We start from the raw sequence: 20033 nt of genomic DNA, 5'->3' as shown, positions 1-20033 counted from the left end.
AATGATCAAATTTCTGTTTTGTAATGCACATGTGTGAAAAATATTATCAAATAAAGTCCTATCAGCCACATTCCTTTCTGTGTCAAAAATAGCCTAGCTCAAATATGGTGGGCTTTTCCCAAACAGTACCTATCATTCAAACACTGCCCAGCCTGTTTAGGCTAGCCAAACTGCAAAAAACCCCCCCATCTGATTTATTACAATTTATGCAAATGAGCCCCTGGGTCCCTATCTTATTCTTAGTTGTGCAAACTGCTGATTTAAAAAAAAAGCTCTATGGGATACAACTAAGAAATTTAATAAGAACTGGTCGAAATAAAAATTTACAGTTTGAGTTATTGCTCTACTGAGTGAGAACTACGGAGAACCAGAGTACGGTAATCTCTATAGCTTAGAAACAATTCGGAAATTGGGAAAGTGTGGTTTTACTATGTTTGAGGACTTAAATTACAATCTGAAATGGAAAAGTTTCACATTTTCTTAATGGTGCCTTCAGTGCAGTGTAACTGCGGCAGAGTATATGGAGCCACTGTAACTTCATGGGGGAAATATAACGTCTCTACTTCTAAAACTTCACCTGAAGTAGTATGTCCTGTTGGTGCTAAATGAATCCCTGATGTTTCCAACGTGTGGAAGCGAGTCTCTACTTTACATGTTTTGTTTGTTTTTTTAGCTAATCCTTAATGTCTTCTCTGTCTGCACCCATTTGTCTTTGGGCCGCCTGGGCCACATCAGTGGGGAACACAGAGAGAAAAATGGCGTGTGCATGTGTGTGATGAGTGTGACAGCTGCAGCCTGGTTCACACAGCCACTGTGTCCCACTCTGTCACACCAGTCAACAAACCCTCAACCGTAATTAGCAAATACAGAATGAGATTTTTTCTTCACTCTTTGTCTGCTTACATCTATGGACTGCATATGGACAAATATATGAAGTTTAAAACTGGACATCAGTAACTGGATTGTAGATAAGATTTTAATTACCGGTAGATGCAATTTTGGTTATAAGCACAAATAAAAAATGCCCAAAAAAGAAACCAGCTTCTGAGAAGGACAGTGTGTCTGTCTGATGAGCTTCTTAAGGAGATGGTGATTTTTAATGCTGTTTAATGTCTGAGTGTCATTACTTAAGACAACCCTGCACATGACATGTTAATGTGCTCTGAGGATAAACTGTCATATTTTATGTTTTAGAAAACCCTTTCATCTGCATGACTTGAACTTAATTTGTTTCAACAAGCACAAGCTATCACCAAAGCTATTTTTCAGTTCCCAAAGCCGAGAGAGATGAATTATGATCCCATCAGTGTTTATTTTGCCTGCTTTAGAAGAGCAATTCAATCATAGAGCTCTGGCTCAGCACTACAACATTGTCACAATCTGCACAACAGCTGTTCTGGGGATAAAAGCCAGTTTCCAGTTGATTTGTCTGTCTTGTAACACAGATGTGACTGTCTACTGGTGCATGACCAGAAATGACAAAAAAGAATATGAGCGCAGTTATTAAAAAAAATGTTTGACAAAATCTTATTGTTTGGGAATAATTTCGACCAGAGATGAAGAGAAAATTACAAACTTCTCCAGTGAGTGAAATCATACCACCCATGTCCACTCCAGCATTTTAATGACCACAACAGTAGAACAAGCAAATAACAGAATTTTATCCCACGGACATGTTCAAAACCCAACAAAGAGCAATAAACTCCCATAAAGCCATGAGTGAGACATGTGAATTCACTTTGTGTGGACACAGTTGTTGGAGGTTGCGATGCTTGCCAAAGCCAGTCATTGTATCAAATGTGCAGTTCACTCGTTACAGCTATGTTTGTGTTTTTCACTCAAACAGCCCAACACTAGTTCTGTTTGTTTGCATGGCTGTTTTTTTTTCTTAAAACATTATAATGATCCTTGTTGATTTGCTATTCCTGAATGGTTTAGCTGATTCATATTTATTATCCGACACTTAAGAAGCAATGCATGGGTGTGGAATCAGACCTTATGTGCCATTATCTCCCTCGTGGCCACTCTTAAAATTTCCAAACAGCTGTATCAGCTCATGACTCAAGTACAATAAAGGTTTTTCATAACATTCACAGCCATGGGATATAATCATATGATTTTACTGACCTATATTTTATGGTGGTTTCCCTAGGGTTAAATGCTGAGGTGGAGGGAGAATGTTCATTTTATTAAGACTTTTACTTTGGCTCATAATTGCGAGTCAAGTTTAAGAAACATATTAAAAGCTATCCAGTCAATGGATTAATATTGTTTAAAAAATCTAATAAACATATCATAAATATCTCTCATCCATGTATTCTCTGCTCCAAATAGGCATCGTTAAACCTCATTATGCTGTTTCGTGGCAGCGATAAACTGAAAATTAACCAACACTGAAACTTATGACGATAACTGACAACGTTTTGCTCACGTAGGTATATATATATATATTTATATATATATATATACTGTATATATATATGTAATTACATATATATTCCGTATATACATATATATGTAGGGCTGCACAGGCAACAGTTGGTAGCACTGTTGCCTTGCAGCAAGAAGGTCCTGGGTTCGATTCCCGGCCGGGGTCTTTCTGCATGGCGTTTGCATGTTCTCCCTGTGCATGCGTGGGTTCTCTCCGGGTTCTCCGGCTTCCTCCCACAGTCCAAAAACATAACTATTAGGTTAATTGGTCTATCTAAATTCTCCCTAGGTGTGAGTGAGTGTGTGTGCATGGTTGTTTGTCCTGTATGTCTCTGTGTTGCCCTGCGACAGACTGGCGACCTGTCCAGGGTGTACCCTGCCTCTCGCCCGGAACGTAGCTGGAGATAGACACCAGCAACCCTCCCGACCCCATTAGGGACAAGGGTGAACAGAAAATGGATGGATGGATGGATATATATATATATATATATATATATATATATATATAATGTATACATGGATAGCTTACTATCTATTTACAACTATACTGCTTAGATCCAAAATGCTTGTGCAGTGACGTATGCCCTGGCAAACCAGGACACTGGAAAAAACTAATGTTTTCAAAAAAAAGTTTGAATTGAATCCCCAATATAGTGTATCTCTGGTCACTGCATGCCAGGCACTAAGTCTGAACATTAAATTTTATGTGTGTGTGTGTGTTTCTTTTTTTTAACAAACAGGTGCCCTTTCTGATGTACTGTTTCTTCAGAAGTATCAGAAAAGTCAACACTAAACATATTAAATGCAAATTCAGGAACACCAGGTGAATTCTGATACGTTCACACTCCTTACACACCCCCACGTGTACACACACACACACTGGTACTTTTTCATGTTGCTGTTGTTGGGCTAAAATCTCTGTTGAGTAATAAGTTTGTTTTTTTCGGGGGGCCGGGGGGGGGCACAACTATGTTAGCTTAAAAAAACCTAAGCAGAATAAATAAAATTAATGAGCATTAAAGTAATAATTTACATTACAAATGTCTGTAAGTAGGGTCAAAGAGATGTTATTACCCGCTTTTGTCTCTATTTTTGTTATTCTAAACTTTCCTGAGCATAACACAAATTGTTTTAACATCCTGAAAAGTGATCAGCCTGATTTCCTCTCGCCTCACAGAGTAACGGAGAAACAGAGTGGAGTCCAAATAGAGATGTGATGACCGGCATCAGGAACTTTTACTCATTGGCAAAAAAGGGACATGGCATGATGTAATGTTAAAAAAGCAACAAAAAATGAAACAATGTTTTGTTTTTTCCTCTATAAAAACCAAAACTAACGTAGCAGCAACTTCATATTCCACTTTTATTTGGGAAGTATACAAGTCTTATCGCTGGATCTAACAAGTGATCAAATTACTCACTAAACATAGAAAACCTACCAGCCGGAGAGAGCGGATACAGCTGGGACAAGCTATATGTATGCATGAGAAAGGTGAGACCTGTCCACACCAGGGATATACGAGGCTCAGATGAAAAAATAAATTAGCACTTTTGCACATCTTCCTAATGAGTCACACTCTAAGTAGTTACTCTTAGTATACCCAAACGTAGTCTTGTAGTTAAAAATACATAATGTTAGATTAGCGATACTTGGCACATTGCATGTTTTGGAGTCTTCAGCAATTTTACAGCACTGATGCACAGCTGTACTCTGACTGGGGACATGAAAGGAGAGCAACAATCCCCTTTAGATAACGTCTGTGTTGTACGAACAAATGATGGGATATTTTATTTGCGGAAGATGCAGACAGCTCAGTCCTATGATGACGAGATTTAATTGCGTCAGTCTGACATGTTACTTAGGTCCTTCAGGCTACATGAAAGTATGATTGAATCATTTCAAAGTTTGTTTTCTAATTGATCTGTATATATGGTGAGGTTTTCTTTTTCAGATATTTTCACCTACTTCATGTCTTCACACAAGTTCTGTCCAAATGATATCTGTTTAACTGATTGTACAAGATTGTACACTCAGATCTGACAGTAATCAGATCAATCAGATTAATTGCAACAATTAATGATAAACTTTTTTACTTATTTATGGGAACAAATGCAAACCAAGCTCAGAATAATTACTGTGTCTTAGAATTACAGATGTGGCCCTTGAGTGAAACCTTCTTATAGATCTGTATCTGTAGTAAAGAGTAAGACATTAAATTCATTCATGGTATTGGAATGTATAGTAACAAATATAAATAAGATTAATGTAACAGCAGAATAAATTATTTAGCTATGCAAGTCCTGAGGCGGAAACTGATACCAGTCACTTGAGAGATAAACATGGAGGAAAGTATATTACACAGAGGAATTTGGTTTAAATATTTATTTAAAGTGTTATTTGATTTGCTTCCAAATAGGATACATGGGCAGCTTTGTTCAATAGTCGATGAGTCTAATTAAATTCATTCAAAAGGAAACATCCGATCTGATGGGAAACTGTCCGTCCATGAAAGCCTTTCTGAATGTTTCTTTGTAGTCGAATCGTCTGTTTGCCAGGGCAGGAAATCAACATGCTGTTTCGATGAGACAAGCATCCGCAGAAATTCAGGATTTCAGCAGGGGTGCTAATTTGTCATGCTCTGCCACAACATTGAGAATATGTAGAAGGTCATCCAATCTTCTGCTGGCACATGGGGGTCATTAAATAGTTGAAAAAATGACAGCCATATACACAGAGAGAATGAGATAGATTCCTGCATTTAGAGGATGAGGCCCTTTTCACTCCGTGACTTGGATTACACCAAAGTCTGCCTCACATATGGACTTCTCTGACCAAAATTCCATTAGCCTTTTTTTTATTATATTATATAAAAAAGAACATAACTGTCCACTAGTAATCCTAGCATCAACCGTCAATGAACCTTTTGCCCAAACATGTTAATTTATGGCATAACAAGTGAAAAAAACATTTCTTTATATATATTTTGGTAATAGATTAAGTTTTTGCAAACTTGCTGGATTAGAGGTCTTGGGTGGCCAATCATATCTCAAAGTTGGCGATAATGGATAGTCATTTACTTGAAGGTGTGCATACTTCTACGTCAATGAAATGCAAAGCAGAAGTGTGATAGTAGGACAAGGGGATAATATAAATACTTCTTATTGAAAATCCAATCATACTTGCTAACTCTTTTCTGTTGCTTACGAAGAACGACACCACCACTGGCTTAATTTTTCTTCAGACGAGGGCCAAAACAAGGCAGGAAACATTTCCAGTTGGACAGATAGCCCTTTGATTCTGCACAGCTGTCATGCCTTCAGCTTTAATCTACTGTGGCACAATATCTCCATCTTTCCTTAGTAATAGCGAGCCCCAAGCGACTAGCTGACACTGGCCTCTGTGCTGCTGCTGCTGCTGCGTTTCTGTGGAGTCGACACTTTCCAAAGATAACACAGTCCGAAGATTTCCACTCACGGGCAGACTGAGGCCCTGCTGAGGCAAACTGCCTGATGGGGAACAGACCAAAAAGGGCAGACACATCTTCTAAGATGCACAGTACTACACTATCTGATACGCCTTCAAGGTTTATAGTTAGTTACCACAGATGAGAGAAAAAGGGACTGACACTGTGATTTAAATACACCCAGAGGATAAAGAACCAGAAGATGCATGAGGCCCAGCTGGTTTCAAAGCATGACACCAACGATAGAGTAATAAGGATGTCATCAAGTGCAAAAAGTCAAACAAATCAAGTGTATTTACACGTAAATCTACTGATCATGCTATAACTTATCACTAATAGCCCCCCCATTCCCTAATAACAAACTGATTCATGTCAAAACATGCTCCTATAATATACTGTTGCTTTCTGTTATTCATAGGTAAATTAAGATTTCCAGGAAAGGCTTGTCCCTGTGAGAGCGCAGGCCATGTGCACAGTCATACACCACATGACGTCTTTGTAGGGGAGCATTCCTTCTAGTCTTTTTACTCTGCCTCTTAAACTATTCTTTTCAATTTGGAAACGGTGTGCATGAACAGCGGTTTAGCAAAAAATATGGGGCAGTAGATTAATGCAAAATTAAGTTACAAAGAAAACATGTGAAATGTCCCAGACTGAGGACGACACAAGAAACTTTCCACAGGAGGAAATACACAAGGCTGAATTTCACTTAGCCTCTTTTTGCACTATGTGAAAATGGACAAAAATAGCTGAGAGTTTTCACCATTGCCAAACATCACAATTACCCAACACAATCTCTCTGAGGGGAGCAGGTATCTACAGTATGTCAACATCCTAATGTCTTGGATGGAAGTCAATAAAACTCTATGTTGACACTCTCTTTAAAATATTTTCCTTCCAACTGTGCCCCACTAAACACTACAGAGGAAGGCGAAACAAAAATGATGGTTCCAGCATTCACCATAGCTTACAGGAGCTGGGATTGTGTCTCCTCTCCATTAATCACTATATGGTGACAGGAGGTGGTCCTCCAGTCAATCAGCCTACCCCCGAGGGGTGACCTCAAGGCCGACAGCTTCCCTAAAGCCTCGGCTTATACATAAAGACTCCTGCCTGTTCCAATAGCCCAAGTTACAGAAGTCTGTGCCAGACCGGGCCTTTCATCCTCCAACATTTGCACATCTAGCATCCTGGAATAAAAGCATCAAAGGTGTAAAGATTGCAACTCAGGAAAAAGAAAGTGTTTAGGTGTGTGTGCGGCCAGCAATGTGCCCATGTGTTGCAGCATGTGGGATAATCCCATACAGCTTCAACAATGGGAATCTCAAAGTGGCTTAGAGGTTATTCAAGGTTAAACCTCAGGAAGTCTGAGAAATGCCTACTGTTGTATGTCATGGGATAATGAGGTTTTCCCATTGTTTAATTTGTCTCTATTAAGTGGATTTCATACAAAATTTTTCATGTCAAAATTTCCTCCTGATCCAAGTATGATATCCAAAGACATCAGTCCTTTTCAACCTCTTTAATCTCAAAGTCCACAGTTATATCTTGTATATATTTTAATACTTCTATCTTTTTGTGAACCTCCTAGTCTCTATGTCCTGTTGCTGACAGTTACTACTCAATTTCCCCTCTGTGGGACCGATAGAAAGGACAACAAAAAGTGTCTCCTTAGTGACATAGAAGACTTATGGTTAGTTATTGAGGATTTTCTCAATAACTAACCTCAAACTTAAAACAAACTGTGTTTTGTATTTATCTGACTACATTTGTGAATGTTGGTTTAATGATCTGAAGCATCCAAGTTTGACAAAATGCAAAAACAGAAGAAATCAGTCTGCAGTTTTTGGTACTTGGGTGCTAGCTTTTTATTTGGGGAAGGTTGTCTTTTTGCATTAATGAATCATTAACAGCTCAATGTCCAGAAGCTTCAAAAAAAAAAAAAAAACATTCCTCTGGTACACTGGCCTGACAGAAAGTTAAAAAGTGGTGAATGACCAAAGAAGCCAGGAGTATTACTCCTCACGAAAGACACCTTCGAAAGATAGTATCTGGGAACTCTGCTTTCTCTAGAGCGTTGTGTGCTATTGCCTTCTTTTTCATTCTAAGTCCCTTTCCTTCCAAATTTGAAGAAGACACCAGTTGTATTCATTCCAGCTGAGTTACATAAGAGTGTCTCACTCTGGACAAGCCTTGGCAGCAGTGGATGGCTGGTTGGCAGGTTCAGGTTTAACTTCCTCTGAATGCTGAGACATAGAGGTTTCAGATGGCAGCAGTGGGGATCTCCTTCAGAGTAATTTCAGGTAGGCCAGGCATGTCTGGAGCCTGAAACAGCTGACTCTACTGTAGCCTTAAAACTCCCATGGTACAATGCATCAATACACTGCTATGTGCAAAATGGGCTAAAGACATGCGTGACGAAGAATCAAATTTATTTTGTCTGGGAAATCTTTCTAAAACAGAAAATTGAGACATTTGTTCCATGAAGGAAGATTAAGAAAAAGACATGCAGAAATCGTCTTGCAGCTGTTGCAAAACAAATTACAAGAATGGTCTTTGATTTTTGTATTTTTTTTATTATTAAGCACAAAAGAAAGGGAGTGAGTCTATGCCCTTGTGTATTATGTATGTAGCTCAAAACACTACATTTTGGTCTAAAACAACCAGAATACCTTATTCCACATATTTGATTGGTGCAACAAGCCATTTTGATGGGTTTCTTTCACCAAAACCTCTCTTTTTTACAACTCTCTAATAGAGACATAACTAGTTTAATTCATGAAGACCTTAAACTTCTGATTCCTTCACAGAACAGTTGAAGTTTTACTCGATTCAACTTACCAAAATGTTGACTATTTTACTAATTAAATCATTTCTAAAAGCAACTGGATGCACCAAATTCTGGTTAGAGGAGTTACAGTAAATGAAACATGAAAAACTGTGATGGCTATGAATAGTATTTTTTGGTCACTGCTTAAATAAACAAACAAGTCAGCTGAACATAAAACAAAAATATTTTCTGCATACGCCCCTTCCTGTATTTAATGTTATTTTTTACTTTTTTTCCACATTTCTAAATGAAACCCTGCACTGTCTTTTTGGGATTCAATTAGATCCTTGCTAATACACATGGCATTCATGCCAAAACATGGAGAAAACAGTCTGCTGTCTTTAAATACCAAGGGCCAGACAGAGGAACAGATTCTTAAATTTTTTAAAAAATATTTCCAAACACTGAGATTAAAGGCTTGTTCTCTAGCTTTTATCTTATAAACAAACGTGTAAGCAAAGCATTTTTGTCCTTTGTGTGTTCAATGATCCTTAAGTGACCGCTAAAGAAACCACTACACAGCCCATAGGAATACATCTGAATAAATCACAACATTCTCTGACATATTCACTGAAAGATCAGACTTAACTTTGCACAGCTTTAACCACAACAACCATGTAAACATGACTCGCTGTCCTCAAAGCTTCGAGCGGCATTACTTATGGTTTATATCAATCGAGATTTTCACTCCTCTTTATAAGCAAGACTAAGCAAAAGTCAAAAAAGAAAGCCTTTTTAACTCTCACCACAGATGGAAATTGGTTCAGATGTTTGCTTAAATTAAGACAGATGATTTTGGGATAAAATCTCACAGTTTATGGTAACTCCACAACAATGTCTCTGTACAAGCTTTGCCTCTTATGTCTGTGCTTTTGAATTAAGTACTTATATTTTAGTTTGCAAAATTTCTGAGGTATGTCTACCACAGATTAATGCTGAAAACCCTTTCAAAAAAAGAGATAAAGACAAAGATAATTCTTTTTCCAACCCGATTTATATTTAAAGTATTTTTTTTAATTATTATTAGTCATAAACATGTTTCTTTTAACTCAAAGTAACTTAAAAGTTGTGGATGGGCTCAGCAGAGACTTTAATCTAACAGAGAATGTGTGTAGGGAGCAAAAAATTAGGGTGATGTCAAATAGGTTAATAAGTTAAAGTGCATGAAATGTTACCAAAGGACAGACATGAGCAGCAGAACTCTAGTATTGAATAAGTATAAAGATTTCTAAGAAAATATGAAGATTTATGAAGAAATGTCTACATTCTGTGAGAAAGTAGACATCACAATAGCTGCCCTTATCTGTTAAAGTAGGCTTTTAGTTCACTTCCACATATTTTATCAATGCTTCTGTTTTTTCCCCTCCTCCATCTGGTTCTGTTCATCTCCTTTAAATGATATAACAAAGGATTTCCAATCTTCTCCTGCTAAAAGTGGTCCCCTTGAGTGTCATGGGTGGGCTGAAAGAGGAGTCTAGGCTAGTGCTTGAGCTCTTTCAACTGCACCCTTCAATCACCCTCACAATGTTTGGAATGGAGGTGAGAAGAGTATTCATGCTTCCAGCTAAAGAGAAACACATTCTGGTTTCTCTGGGTTCCTAAAATTTGTTGAAAACATGTCTTAACTACTACATAATAAGGTACTTTTTTTAAAACTTTGAACATCAAGAAAAGTTCTGCTCCAAATTGTTTCATTACACAACTTTTATTTTTATCCTTCATTTTTCAGAACCAAAATTCCTCCTTCAGTGCATTCTTCTGTCTAAATTGGGTAGAAAATGACTTGTTTTGGGCTTCAAAGTGAGAAAGATTATACGTTTCATTGAAGGCTCAATAATCTAAACATTTCCTATCCTACCTCTAGTCTCCCACTGAGCTTAGATTACCTCTAAAAATACCATCTGAAGTTGCGACTTTGGCTTTGACGATGTTTGAAGATGATAAATGGAAACAGACACCTCACAGTGTGGATAATATTTACATGGATTAAAAAAAAAAAAAAAGGTTTACAATGCCCATCATCATTCCACAGTTTTGAATCGGACACCCACTGTGGGTGGTTACAATCCTGTGAACCAGAACGTGAGGTGACATTGTGCAAATTATTAACTCATCGCCACAAATGGTTGCATACCGCCTGCTGCCACTGCCAAATAACTCAAACTTACTGTGACTGAAATCCTGTTGCGCTGCAGTCATTTATAGGATTAAGTACTTGCATGAATACCCGTCACAGTTTTGTTTTGTCAAAACCAGTAAAATACTAAAACTAATAACACAGAAAAAAAGAGGATTTGTGGAACAGGTCTGTCAGGTCTTTGAATTATGTGTCTAGTCTTTCATGTGTTCCTAGTCTCAATATTTGGTGTATGCTCACATCAGCAGAGTGGAATCCTCAGTGTTTCTTTTAGACAAGACTAAGTACAAGTTACCTTAAATTTCCTCCAGCATATTTTAGTTCTTTTTTTTAATAAATCAGCAGATCATTTGTCAGTAATGATCCAGGATTTTTAAAACATTATTATCAAATTAATTAGACATGGGTCAGGTGCGACCCTTCTATGTTGTTGTTTTGTTTTGGCTGGTCAGTGAGCTGGACTTATTTTAGGCCATTAATCTCACATCTTTAGTAAATCAGCTGTCTAGAAAGTATATTCTTAAAACTCACTTTTTTCAAACACTTGGATTTCAGACACTTTCTTCACTCTCATCTCTCCATTGCTCCAGAGATCCTGGACACCAAAATAGTTGTGTAAAAAAATGAAGTGCAATGTCACTGATTTGGTCACATTGTTCTGTATCTCAAAAGAAAAGTCAGGATAAATAAAATATACAAAGTCACCATGATTATCAAGCGACTGACAGAGAAGCAAAAATCAAGGGCCATTAAAGCATTCTACCTTACTATTGATGATCTATTCAAAGAGATGCTATGAACCTCTACCACTTTTTAAGCATTGCTTCAGAGCAACAATTGACTGTCACATCCTTTCAAACTAATGCTCAAACAAAACATATCAATCCCTGTTTTTCCAGCTGAAGGCAGCTCGAAGACCAGATCCATCACGGCACATGAATGTAACAAAAATCCAATAAATCCTCCATTAAAGGAAAACAGTAATGGTAAATGATTCAAAGCCAGCCAGCTGTGGCAACACTACTTGATCCAAGGTGAAGAGAAGAAAAAATAAGCCTGTTTCATGCTATAGTGCATGAGTGACAGTTGGTGTTGTGACAAAAAAAAAAAATGTGAACTGTTTTGGTTCTTGTGTGGATTTCTCATTTTCTATAGATACAGAGGGAAAGAGATGTTTCCTTACAAAGACAGCCACATCAAAGCTGACGGAGAGAAAAGGAGCCAGCATGACATATGAGGGAGGATGTCTGATGAATTCCATGGCACACAGGGATTTGGCTGAGGGCCACTAGGGCACAGAGTTAAAGGTCAGTCATTTTAAAGGCAGTGCTGGCAGTCTTCTTTCCCATATAATATAACCCCAAAGTCAAATTACAGATATGAGTGAGATGATATACTAAACGGCAATTGAAGGTTCACAGATTATATGCTGACAGATGTGAATACACTTTAAAGAAAGTTCAGAACATAAAAAGAAAAGAGAAAAATGGCAACAAAAAGATAATCCATATTGGCATACTTAACCAATGTAAACTGAGAAACAAAATAAATAAATAAAATAAGTAAGTTAAGAAAAAAGTACATTTATTTTTGCGTCTTTCATTTGTTACTTTTGCCGGGCCTAAGCCCAGATTAAGGAGGAAAGTTGGAGTTGAAGGATTAAGAAAAACAAGAATTGTAAGAAGATGATTCATTTATTTTTACTCACTCCAACAACATCCTTTACATTCACCACTGATGACCAATTATAAGACCAAGTCAGCGAAATTAAGTGACTTCTGGGCACTTTTAAAACAACTAGTTAGTTTTCTTACTAAGCAGCAACAATGGGCATGAGAGACTGATAACAGGAAGTATATAAGTGTTAACAGGTTGTTTGACGACAACCCTCTTTGGTGTGGACTCTGTTACTACGGGAAGAAATGCAGCCATTTTCATTATCAGCCAGGTGCTTAAAAATGAAAATAGAGAAAGCACAGAAGGTAAGACGTTATCTCAAAGAAAACCTTTTCCTACGATATATTGATATTTTATTTGGGTTATTCAGGGGTGTGAGAGCGCAGCAGAGGTAGATAAGTGGAAGACTTAACAGAGTATGGAAAAACTGCTCTGTTTTATCCTTTGGCACTTGTAACATCTGTCTGACATGTAATGTGTGAATTTGCTGGGTGACATTTTTAAATCACAGATCAAAGGTAAGGATTTTCAATTAAGGATTAATCACAGACACTGCTGTTCTAATAATACTAACCTCGCTAATTGCACCAATTGATAATATCCTCTGTTTTACAGTGACTGATTTCTCACACAAGCTACATAACTTTGTATTTGGTCCCAGTTCAAATACTGAACCATCAAAAGATCGGAAATAAAATAAAACTAATTTAATGGTGTTCTTCAATTTAGTCGATCAAAATAAGCTATAATACTTTACTAAAGAATAGAAATTTGGCCACAAAATTCTCATCAGTTAATCTAAAATTTTAACAACTCTGCCTTTCAACGGATAATTAAAGTTAGACCTTTTTTAAAAAAAAAAAAAAAAAATGTGTTGAGGGTTTCTAATGTGGTCCCAAACATCTTTTATCCAATAATGAAATGGAGAGGAGGCAACAAATCTGACCAGAGGCAACTTAAACCCAAGCTCTAGAATCTCACAAATCCTCCAAAAGTAAACATGTCTGTGCAGTCAACAAATAAATATTGGTTTACGGAAAAACAAACATAGTCTTTCCAATTCTTCTTCCCCGCCAGCAGTCAGATGTTTAGTGTCTGTGGTCACTGATGTTACCCACCTGCCTGTTTCAGTGGGATCTGCTGCAAACTCAAAGTGGTGGAGAACCTCAGAGCGGTCTGGTTCACATGAACTTCTCTTTAAGCTGTCATGATGGGCCTTTTTCAAAAGGCACTATATGTTGTTGTTTTCCCGACAGGAGTTTGTGTAGCTGTCAGAAATAAAGCTATGAGATAAATATCACTTACTTCTGTAAAACCCTGTGATGCATCTCTTGTTATGCAGAGATTCAGTCCTTTGGTCAGAACCCCATGTTCACCCTTTTTCCCCTCAATCTTGTAAACAAGAAAAGAAAGGAGGGAAAAAAATCCCCCACAGATGTAAAAGTAGACAGCTCTCTTCTTTCCTGGATGGGTGAGTAGTAGCACTGAGGGGCCTTCCAACTGGAAACAGATGGCTTCTTACTGTGTGCATGCCTTTGGAGTGTGTGCAAGAGAATGTGGGAATGCGTGTGCTTGTATGAATTAATGTTACAGCTGTGTACAAGTTTGCATGGGCCAGCAATCAGTCCTAATCATACAGTCAGAAAAAAAAAAAAAAAAAAAAAGAAAGAAACAGCACAGGGACAAAATACAAGGAAAACTCTGCCACACCTAAATCACACATTAACCTCAGAAATGTTATCTGACTGCATATGGATGCAAACTCAGAATGTATACAAAAGCTGAGTGCGACAAAGTGTGAGACGAGTGATACCATCAACCCTTCAGACAATCTGGTTTTGTAGAGAAAAAGAAAGATCCCTTCTGCCCACTTTTCATTTTTGCTTCTTAAGATTTCTCCTCCTTGGCACATTGTTGTTTAGGTTGGCCTCTAGGGGTGACTCTGAGTCTATCATCCTATTTTAGGCTTTCTGTGAGGCGAAGCAAAGAAATGAGAGTCTGGGCCACTTGATCTTCCACTGTGTCCCATGGGTGCCATGGGACATGAATGTTTTTAATTATTCTCCTCCTCTCCAGCCTTTCCAGACACAGAAATGTTTGATTTTCTGGCTTTAATGTGACTTCAATGTGACTTCAGTTTATGGTGCAAATGGATCTTTTTGAACCCACTCTGACAAACACTGGTTCACTGTTTAATTCTGCCAATGGTACAATGTAGATACGTGAAAAAGAAAACTAGTTTCAGAATTTTAATGACCAGAGCACCCATAGTCTCGTGCAATTATATGGAAACAAGACATTGTTGAGAAAGCTCTGCATATTAACTCATTCAATTCTTTCTCTTGGGATGCATGACAACTCAAAAGCTTGAATACTCTATTGTAGCAGTTCATGGCTTCACAGGTCAGGTAGGTCAGGTGTGACTCATTGCTAAATAATTAATCATGGTTTCTATCATTAGCCAGTATCGCCAAAATATCCTTAGCAACTCTAAACAATAAAGAAAAAAATCTACAAATGATTTCCTGAACATTCATGTGTTTGAATACAGAAAACAATAGAAGCACATTGGTTGATGTTACTAGATTTAAAACTTCTTACTAGTCTTGTTATTAATTTGAAACGAGTCATGTAGAGGACAGAGAAAATATGTGGAAGAAGGTGCTCTGGTCAGATGAGATCAAATGCATTTTTTTTTTTTTTTGCCTGCAAGTAAACACATGTGAAAGATGGTAGTGGTGGGATCATCCTGTGGGAAAGCCTTTCTTTAGCAGGGATTTGGGAACTGACCAGAGTTGATGAGATGGAGTCATATACATTGAAACACTGTAAGAAAACCAGCTTAATGGCAAATGATCATGGTCTAAAATAATGTGATGGCATCCTAAACTGTTCATAAAACTTTAATTAGACAAAGATTAAAAAGTCAAAAGTCAGTGATCTGTCAACTGCAGGTGTTAGTTTTTAGCCGGCAGCAACCATTTTTTCTCCACTGAATAAAAACATCCTTTTTTACAACCACCATTTGTCAAATCAAAACTACCAATTTAAGAAAATTATAGCATAAAACAAATACACAAGTCACACATAGAAGACTACACACAGTGTATTTGCAGTGTATTGCAGTGCATAATTCAATGCCCTTAGCCAACTTTGCAAGAGGTTGTAAAATACAAGCCAGGTAACCCACCAAGGATGTGTCACCGCTGATCTCAGCTGCTACCCTGCAGAGAGGATCAGCATTGTGCCAGATGAACCTGTCCTAGCAGGTGAATACCGTCAAATTTAAGCTTTTATTTTTTGTTAAGATTTATTACTTTAAAGAATAAAAAACACATGTTTAGAAAAAAAAGGGTTGCAACAGCTGGGTAAACTGTGATGTCTGACTGATTTACAGCAGCTTCTTGTAAAACGAGTAACACAAAGATGACAGTAAAAGCACATTTTTGGGGGCTTAACGGATATTTCTGTTTGAAATTGACACATTTCCCACATCAGAAATTGGTTTGTGTGATTCTGATCACTGAGGACATGATTCAGTTATCACTTGGTATTCAAATTTAGACATTATGAGAACTAAACAATAGTCTGCCGCCATAACTGACCCTCCTTTTCCCCTTTTATTCAGTCTCAGAGACAACACTAGTCAAGATGAGGCCATATTGTATTTACGGACAATACAAAAATAAGCATAAGCTGCTTTAATCAGGCTCTTCATACCACATCTAGCACGCTGACAATAATTACAGCCTGACAATATAAACAGGCTGTGGCCGAGGCTAACACGCAGAATGGAGCAAGATGAGTTGATTTCTCCAAACCATCAGCTGCTGGGCTGGCCATGCAACTATAAACAAAGACCAAATCATCACCAGTTCTGCTTACCTAATGAGAAAAACCACATCAGCTAAATGTAATTTTCCTTGTTTTTATTAAAGAACTATGGCACTCATTTAGTCACATTTTAAAACAGTGGCAATTTTGGTGAGCAAAATAAAACAAAGTCTCACTGGAGGGTAGTGCTGTGGTACTGAAGACAATTCTTATTCTCAAGACTAAAAGCTCCAGCATGCTTTATCTAACAGTCGACACACAAGTCATGTGGCTGTGAACCGTTCATATTCGCACACACCTTTCATGCAACAACGCAGACCATTTGGGGGACACTGCTCCCGGTTCAGCGTACAAGATGTGCATCCTTTGTGCATTCTTTTATGAGACAGTCACAGAGAAAACCCCACACTTTTCTGTAGGCAGCATGCCTAGGAGTTATTAACTATTCATCTCTCAATAACTAGTTATTTAGTGAAGAATCATACAAAATGTACATAATTCTTCACTGCTTCAAATAAATGTTCCTCAAAAAGTATCCATGTCTCCTGCAGATACAAAAACCAGATAGTGTAAGCAGAGTAGTTGAAGAGAAATATTCAACTTATTTTTAACTTTTGAAATGTCATTGCAATCATCCGTGTCCCTGTTTGCCAAGGATGCGAAAAAAAGTACAGCGAGTGGGAGAAATATTTTTCTGTGTAAAAATTTGGATGTTTTAAAACCAACTAAATCAAAAAACTTTCTGTAAAACTCCAAAACTAGATATTGTGGAGCTTTACAACATTTAGCTGTAAATCCTGTTCATTTGGTGAACAAATGTCCTAATGCAAATGTCACACAGAGTAAACAAAATAAAAAATAATACATTCAAATAAATCTCTCATATGTCATATTGGATTTTTTTTCAAAATCTTTATTATGACTAAAAAAGTTCTTTTTTAGTGCTCAAATTCACAACAAAGGTCATATCATGCCAAAGTGTATAATGCCGTTTAGTAAAAACATTTCCTATCTATGGCAACCTAGTCGACTCTTTCAAGGCTTTGCAGCAATTCCTTTTGCTCAATGAGCATTTACTGATAGTGGGTACCTGAGTGCATTGAAATGCTATCATAGCTATCAAGCTATCATACTAAATATGCATCTCATCATTTCAGTTTGAATGCATTTTGGAAAATGTTTGTACTGAGAAACCATATGAAAAATAATTCTGGTTTATGGCTTCTAATGTACACTACTGCTTTGTTTTCTCCTAAAGTTGTTGGTTATTAAAGAAGATTTAGATAATACCTATCTATGCTCCAAAAACAACTGTGGGTAAATCTTCTTTTTGCATATCAAAGGTGTTTTGAGTATACAAAGAGTAATCTTCATTCTTACGAACAAATTACTAATGCAGAAGGCTACAGTTTCATAAACCATTAGCTCTGTGGGTGAGGCATTTTGTTCCACTTCTTTATTACCCCTGAACAGACATATGCATGTAAGTGCTAATGACTATGATTAAGGAAACCCGGATTAGGTCCTGCTGTGGTTTGCACACGCTATAATGCAAAAAGGCAAACAGGAGGTTGGTTCTGTTTTGTGTAAATCTAAAAAAAAAGCACCAGAAAACACTCTCTTAAAGATGTACCACTTAATTGAAGTTTAAACTCTATACAATGTCTGTTCCACAAAATAGCAGTAAATGACTCAGAATAGAGTAAACATGGCTGAAACCAAGTCATTATTCATACCCAAGGAGGGAGCCTCTGGGATAAACATCTCAACATTGTGGGTGTGCTGATGCAAAGTCATCAGTGAGAATACATTTAAAATGAAATTTAAAAAAATTCAGTTACAATAAGTCTCTAGAAGCCTTCATTTCACCATCACTGTTGGAAATCTAATATTGTTTCCACTTCTACACAGTTTGAGACGAACAAACAGAAAAAAAAGAACAGAAAGTAAATATTGGTACTCGATCTGTAAATGTATAACAAGCATCCAACCCTAAATACCCATGCCATTTCACTTTGAAAGACTAACACATTATGTCTTTTGTAGACCAGGAAAATCACTGCATAATGTGCTCAGTGGACCAAAAGGTCACTTTGCTAGTCTGATAAAATTAGGCTCAAATATCTGGATGAGTTACAGTAACAGTGGTTGGCTAAGCTAGACAAAATAAATCAGCTAGCCACACAGAGAGCTACCAAGGGGGACCAGAGAGAAGGGCAACAGGTGGCTGTCAACTTATAGAGAAAGAGGGCCATCATCCACTTAGAGTCTGTCTATCTCTCCCCAGGCTCCACTAAGCTCACCCAGGCACCAGCAGGGGACAGAAGGATCCACACTAGAGGGGGTTTCAAACAAATATTCACAACCACAGCCATATTGAACTCGTGACCTGTCGTGAAATCAACGACAATCCGTCAACAAGATGATCAATTACAGCATTGTTTTAAAAAAAGCTTTGAATATAAAATAGCTCCACAGTATCACTTACGTAGTCAGCGTCTAAACTCTCAGAAGAAGAGAAACCCTGAAGCTATCCACATAAGCAAACCTAATCTCTCTCTTAATCTTTGTGCATGTCACTAATTCTTTGATCAGTTGTCATATTTTAGGAAAGGACACAAGACTGGCGCATCCTCGGCTCCAGTCAAACATCTGACTCAGATCATGTTGACCTAATTTAAATAAACCCTGTCTAGGTGGATTTTACCTCAAGTGAAATTTGACAGTCTGCAGCTTAATAACCTTTGCAGATTTTGAGTTATTTTTGCACTTCAAGCCGGCAGGAGGGGTGTGTGTTTAAGAGAAAATATTCTCCTCCTTACTGTGCTACTGCTGCAGACATTATGTGTCAGTAATAAACTCTGTGAGTTAATTACTTTTTAAAAGCTTGTTTAGTCACTTTATATGACAAAATAACATTAAATAAGGTAGCAAAACAAATAGCACCCACTTATCAGCACTGTATTTCCAGAAAGAGGCGGAACAAGCACGTCAGTGTAGTTAAAACGAAATCTGAAAGCCAACATCTGAATCAGATTGGACGCACGTGTGTCTGTACACATGCCACCGCGTGTGCGTGTTTGCATGTGTTTCCACTCAGCTCTTTGTGCTGGTTCCCTCACATTACTCAAAAAAACACAGAAACTCTCTTTGGCTCATGCCACTGCTCTGTTGTTTAGTATGTTGTGGAAGTGCTGTTAATTGTCACACAAATTAAGGGCCTGGGCCCCATCCCACAACTGCCACTGTTTAAGTTCAAAAAGGATGTAGAGGAAGCAATGTGCTGCTAATAAAGGTAATTAAAGCTCATATTATGTCCATGTGTGATATGAACAGATTAGGGTGGAGTTTATTACTTACCAATGCAGGCATGAACTCTGACTGAAAGCTGCGAACGAAGAATGATGCTGTGTTTCTTGCCCCTCCTGCAAAGAAAAAAAAGAAAGTGCTGACAATTTGTGTTTAGGTTATCAAAATAGAGATGCAGAAAAAAAATAAAGATTGTGTGTAAAATTGGACAATTTTCAGTTTGATTAGCAGTCAAAGGTGATCAGCCAGTCAAAAACTCATCCAGATCTATTCCCATCCAGAGAGCACCTTCAAAACTAAATTGAGTTTCAGTACGGCTAGTCTACCTATCTAGACCAGCCATTTAGTGAGG

The 20033-nt window shown here is 37.6% G+C and overlaps 1 protein-coding gene across 5 annotated transcripts in view; it reads right to left on the bottom strand.

Moving 5' to 3' along the window:
• The window catches only part of fhod3b (formin homology 2 domain containing 3b), a 95821-nt gene that overhangs the window by 58457 nt on the left and 17331 nt on the right, over positions 1–20033 (bottom strand). For all 5 annotated transcript variants that reach the window (XM_028010420.1, XM_028010430.1, XM_028010440.1 and 2 more), the window contains exon 3: positions 19733–19797. In XM_028010420.1, the coding sequence (XP_027866221.1) occupies positions 19733–19797 (65 nt within the window). The remainder of the gene's footprint in view (positions 1–19732; positions 19798–20033) is intronic.

The sequence above is a fragment of the Xiphophorus couchianus genome, chromosome 3 (genome assembly GCF_001444195.1).
Source record: "Xiphophorus couchianus chromosome 3, X_couchianus-1.0, whole genome shotgun sequence".
NCBI lineage: Eukaryota > Metazoa > Chordata > Actinopteri > Cyprinodontiformes > Poeciliidae > Xiphophorus > Xiphophorus couchianus.
This window is presented reverse-complemented; position numbering and strand designations above follow the sequence as displayed.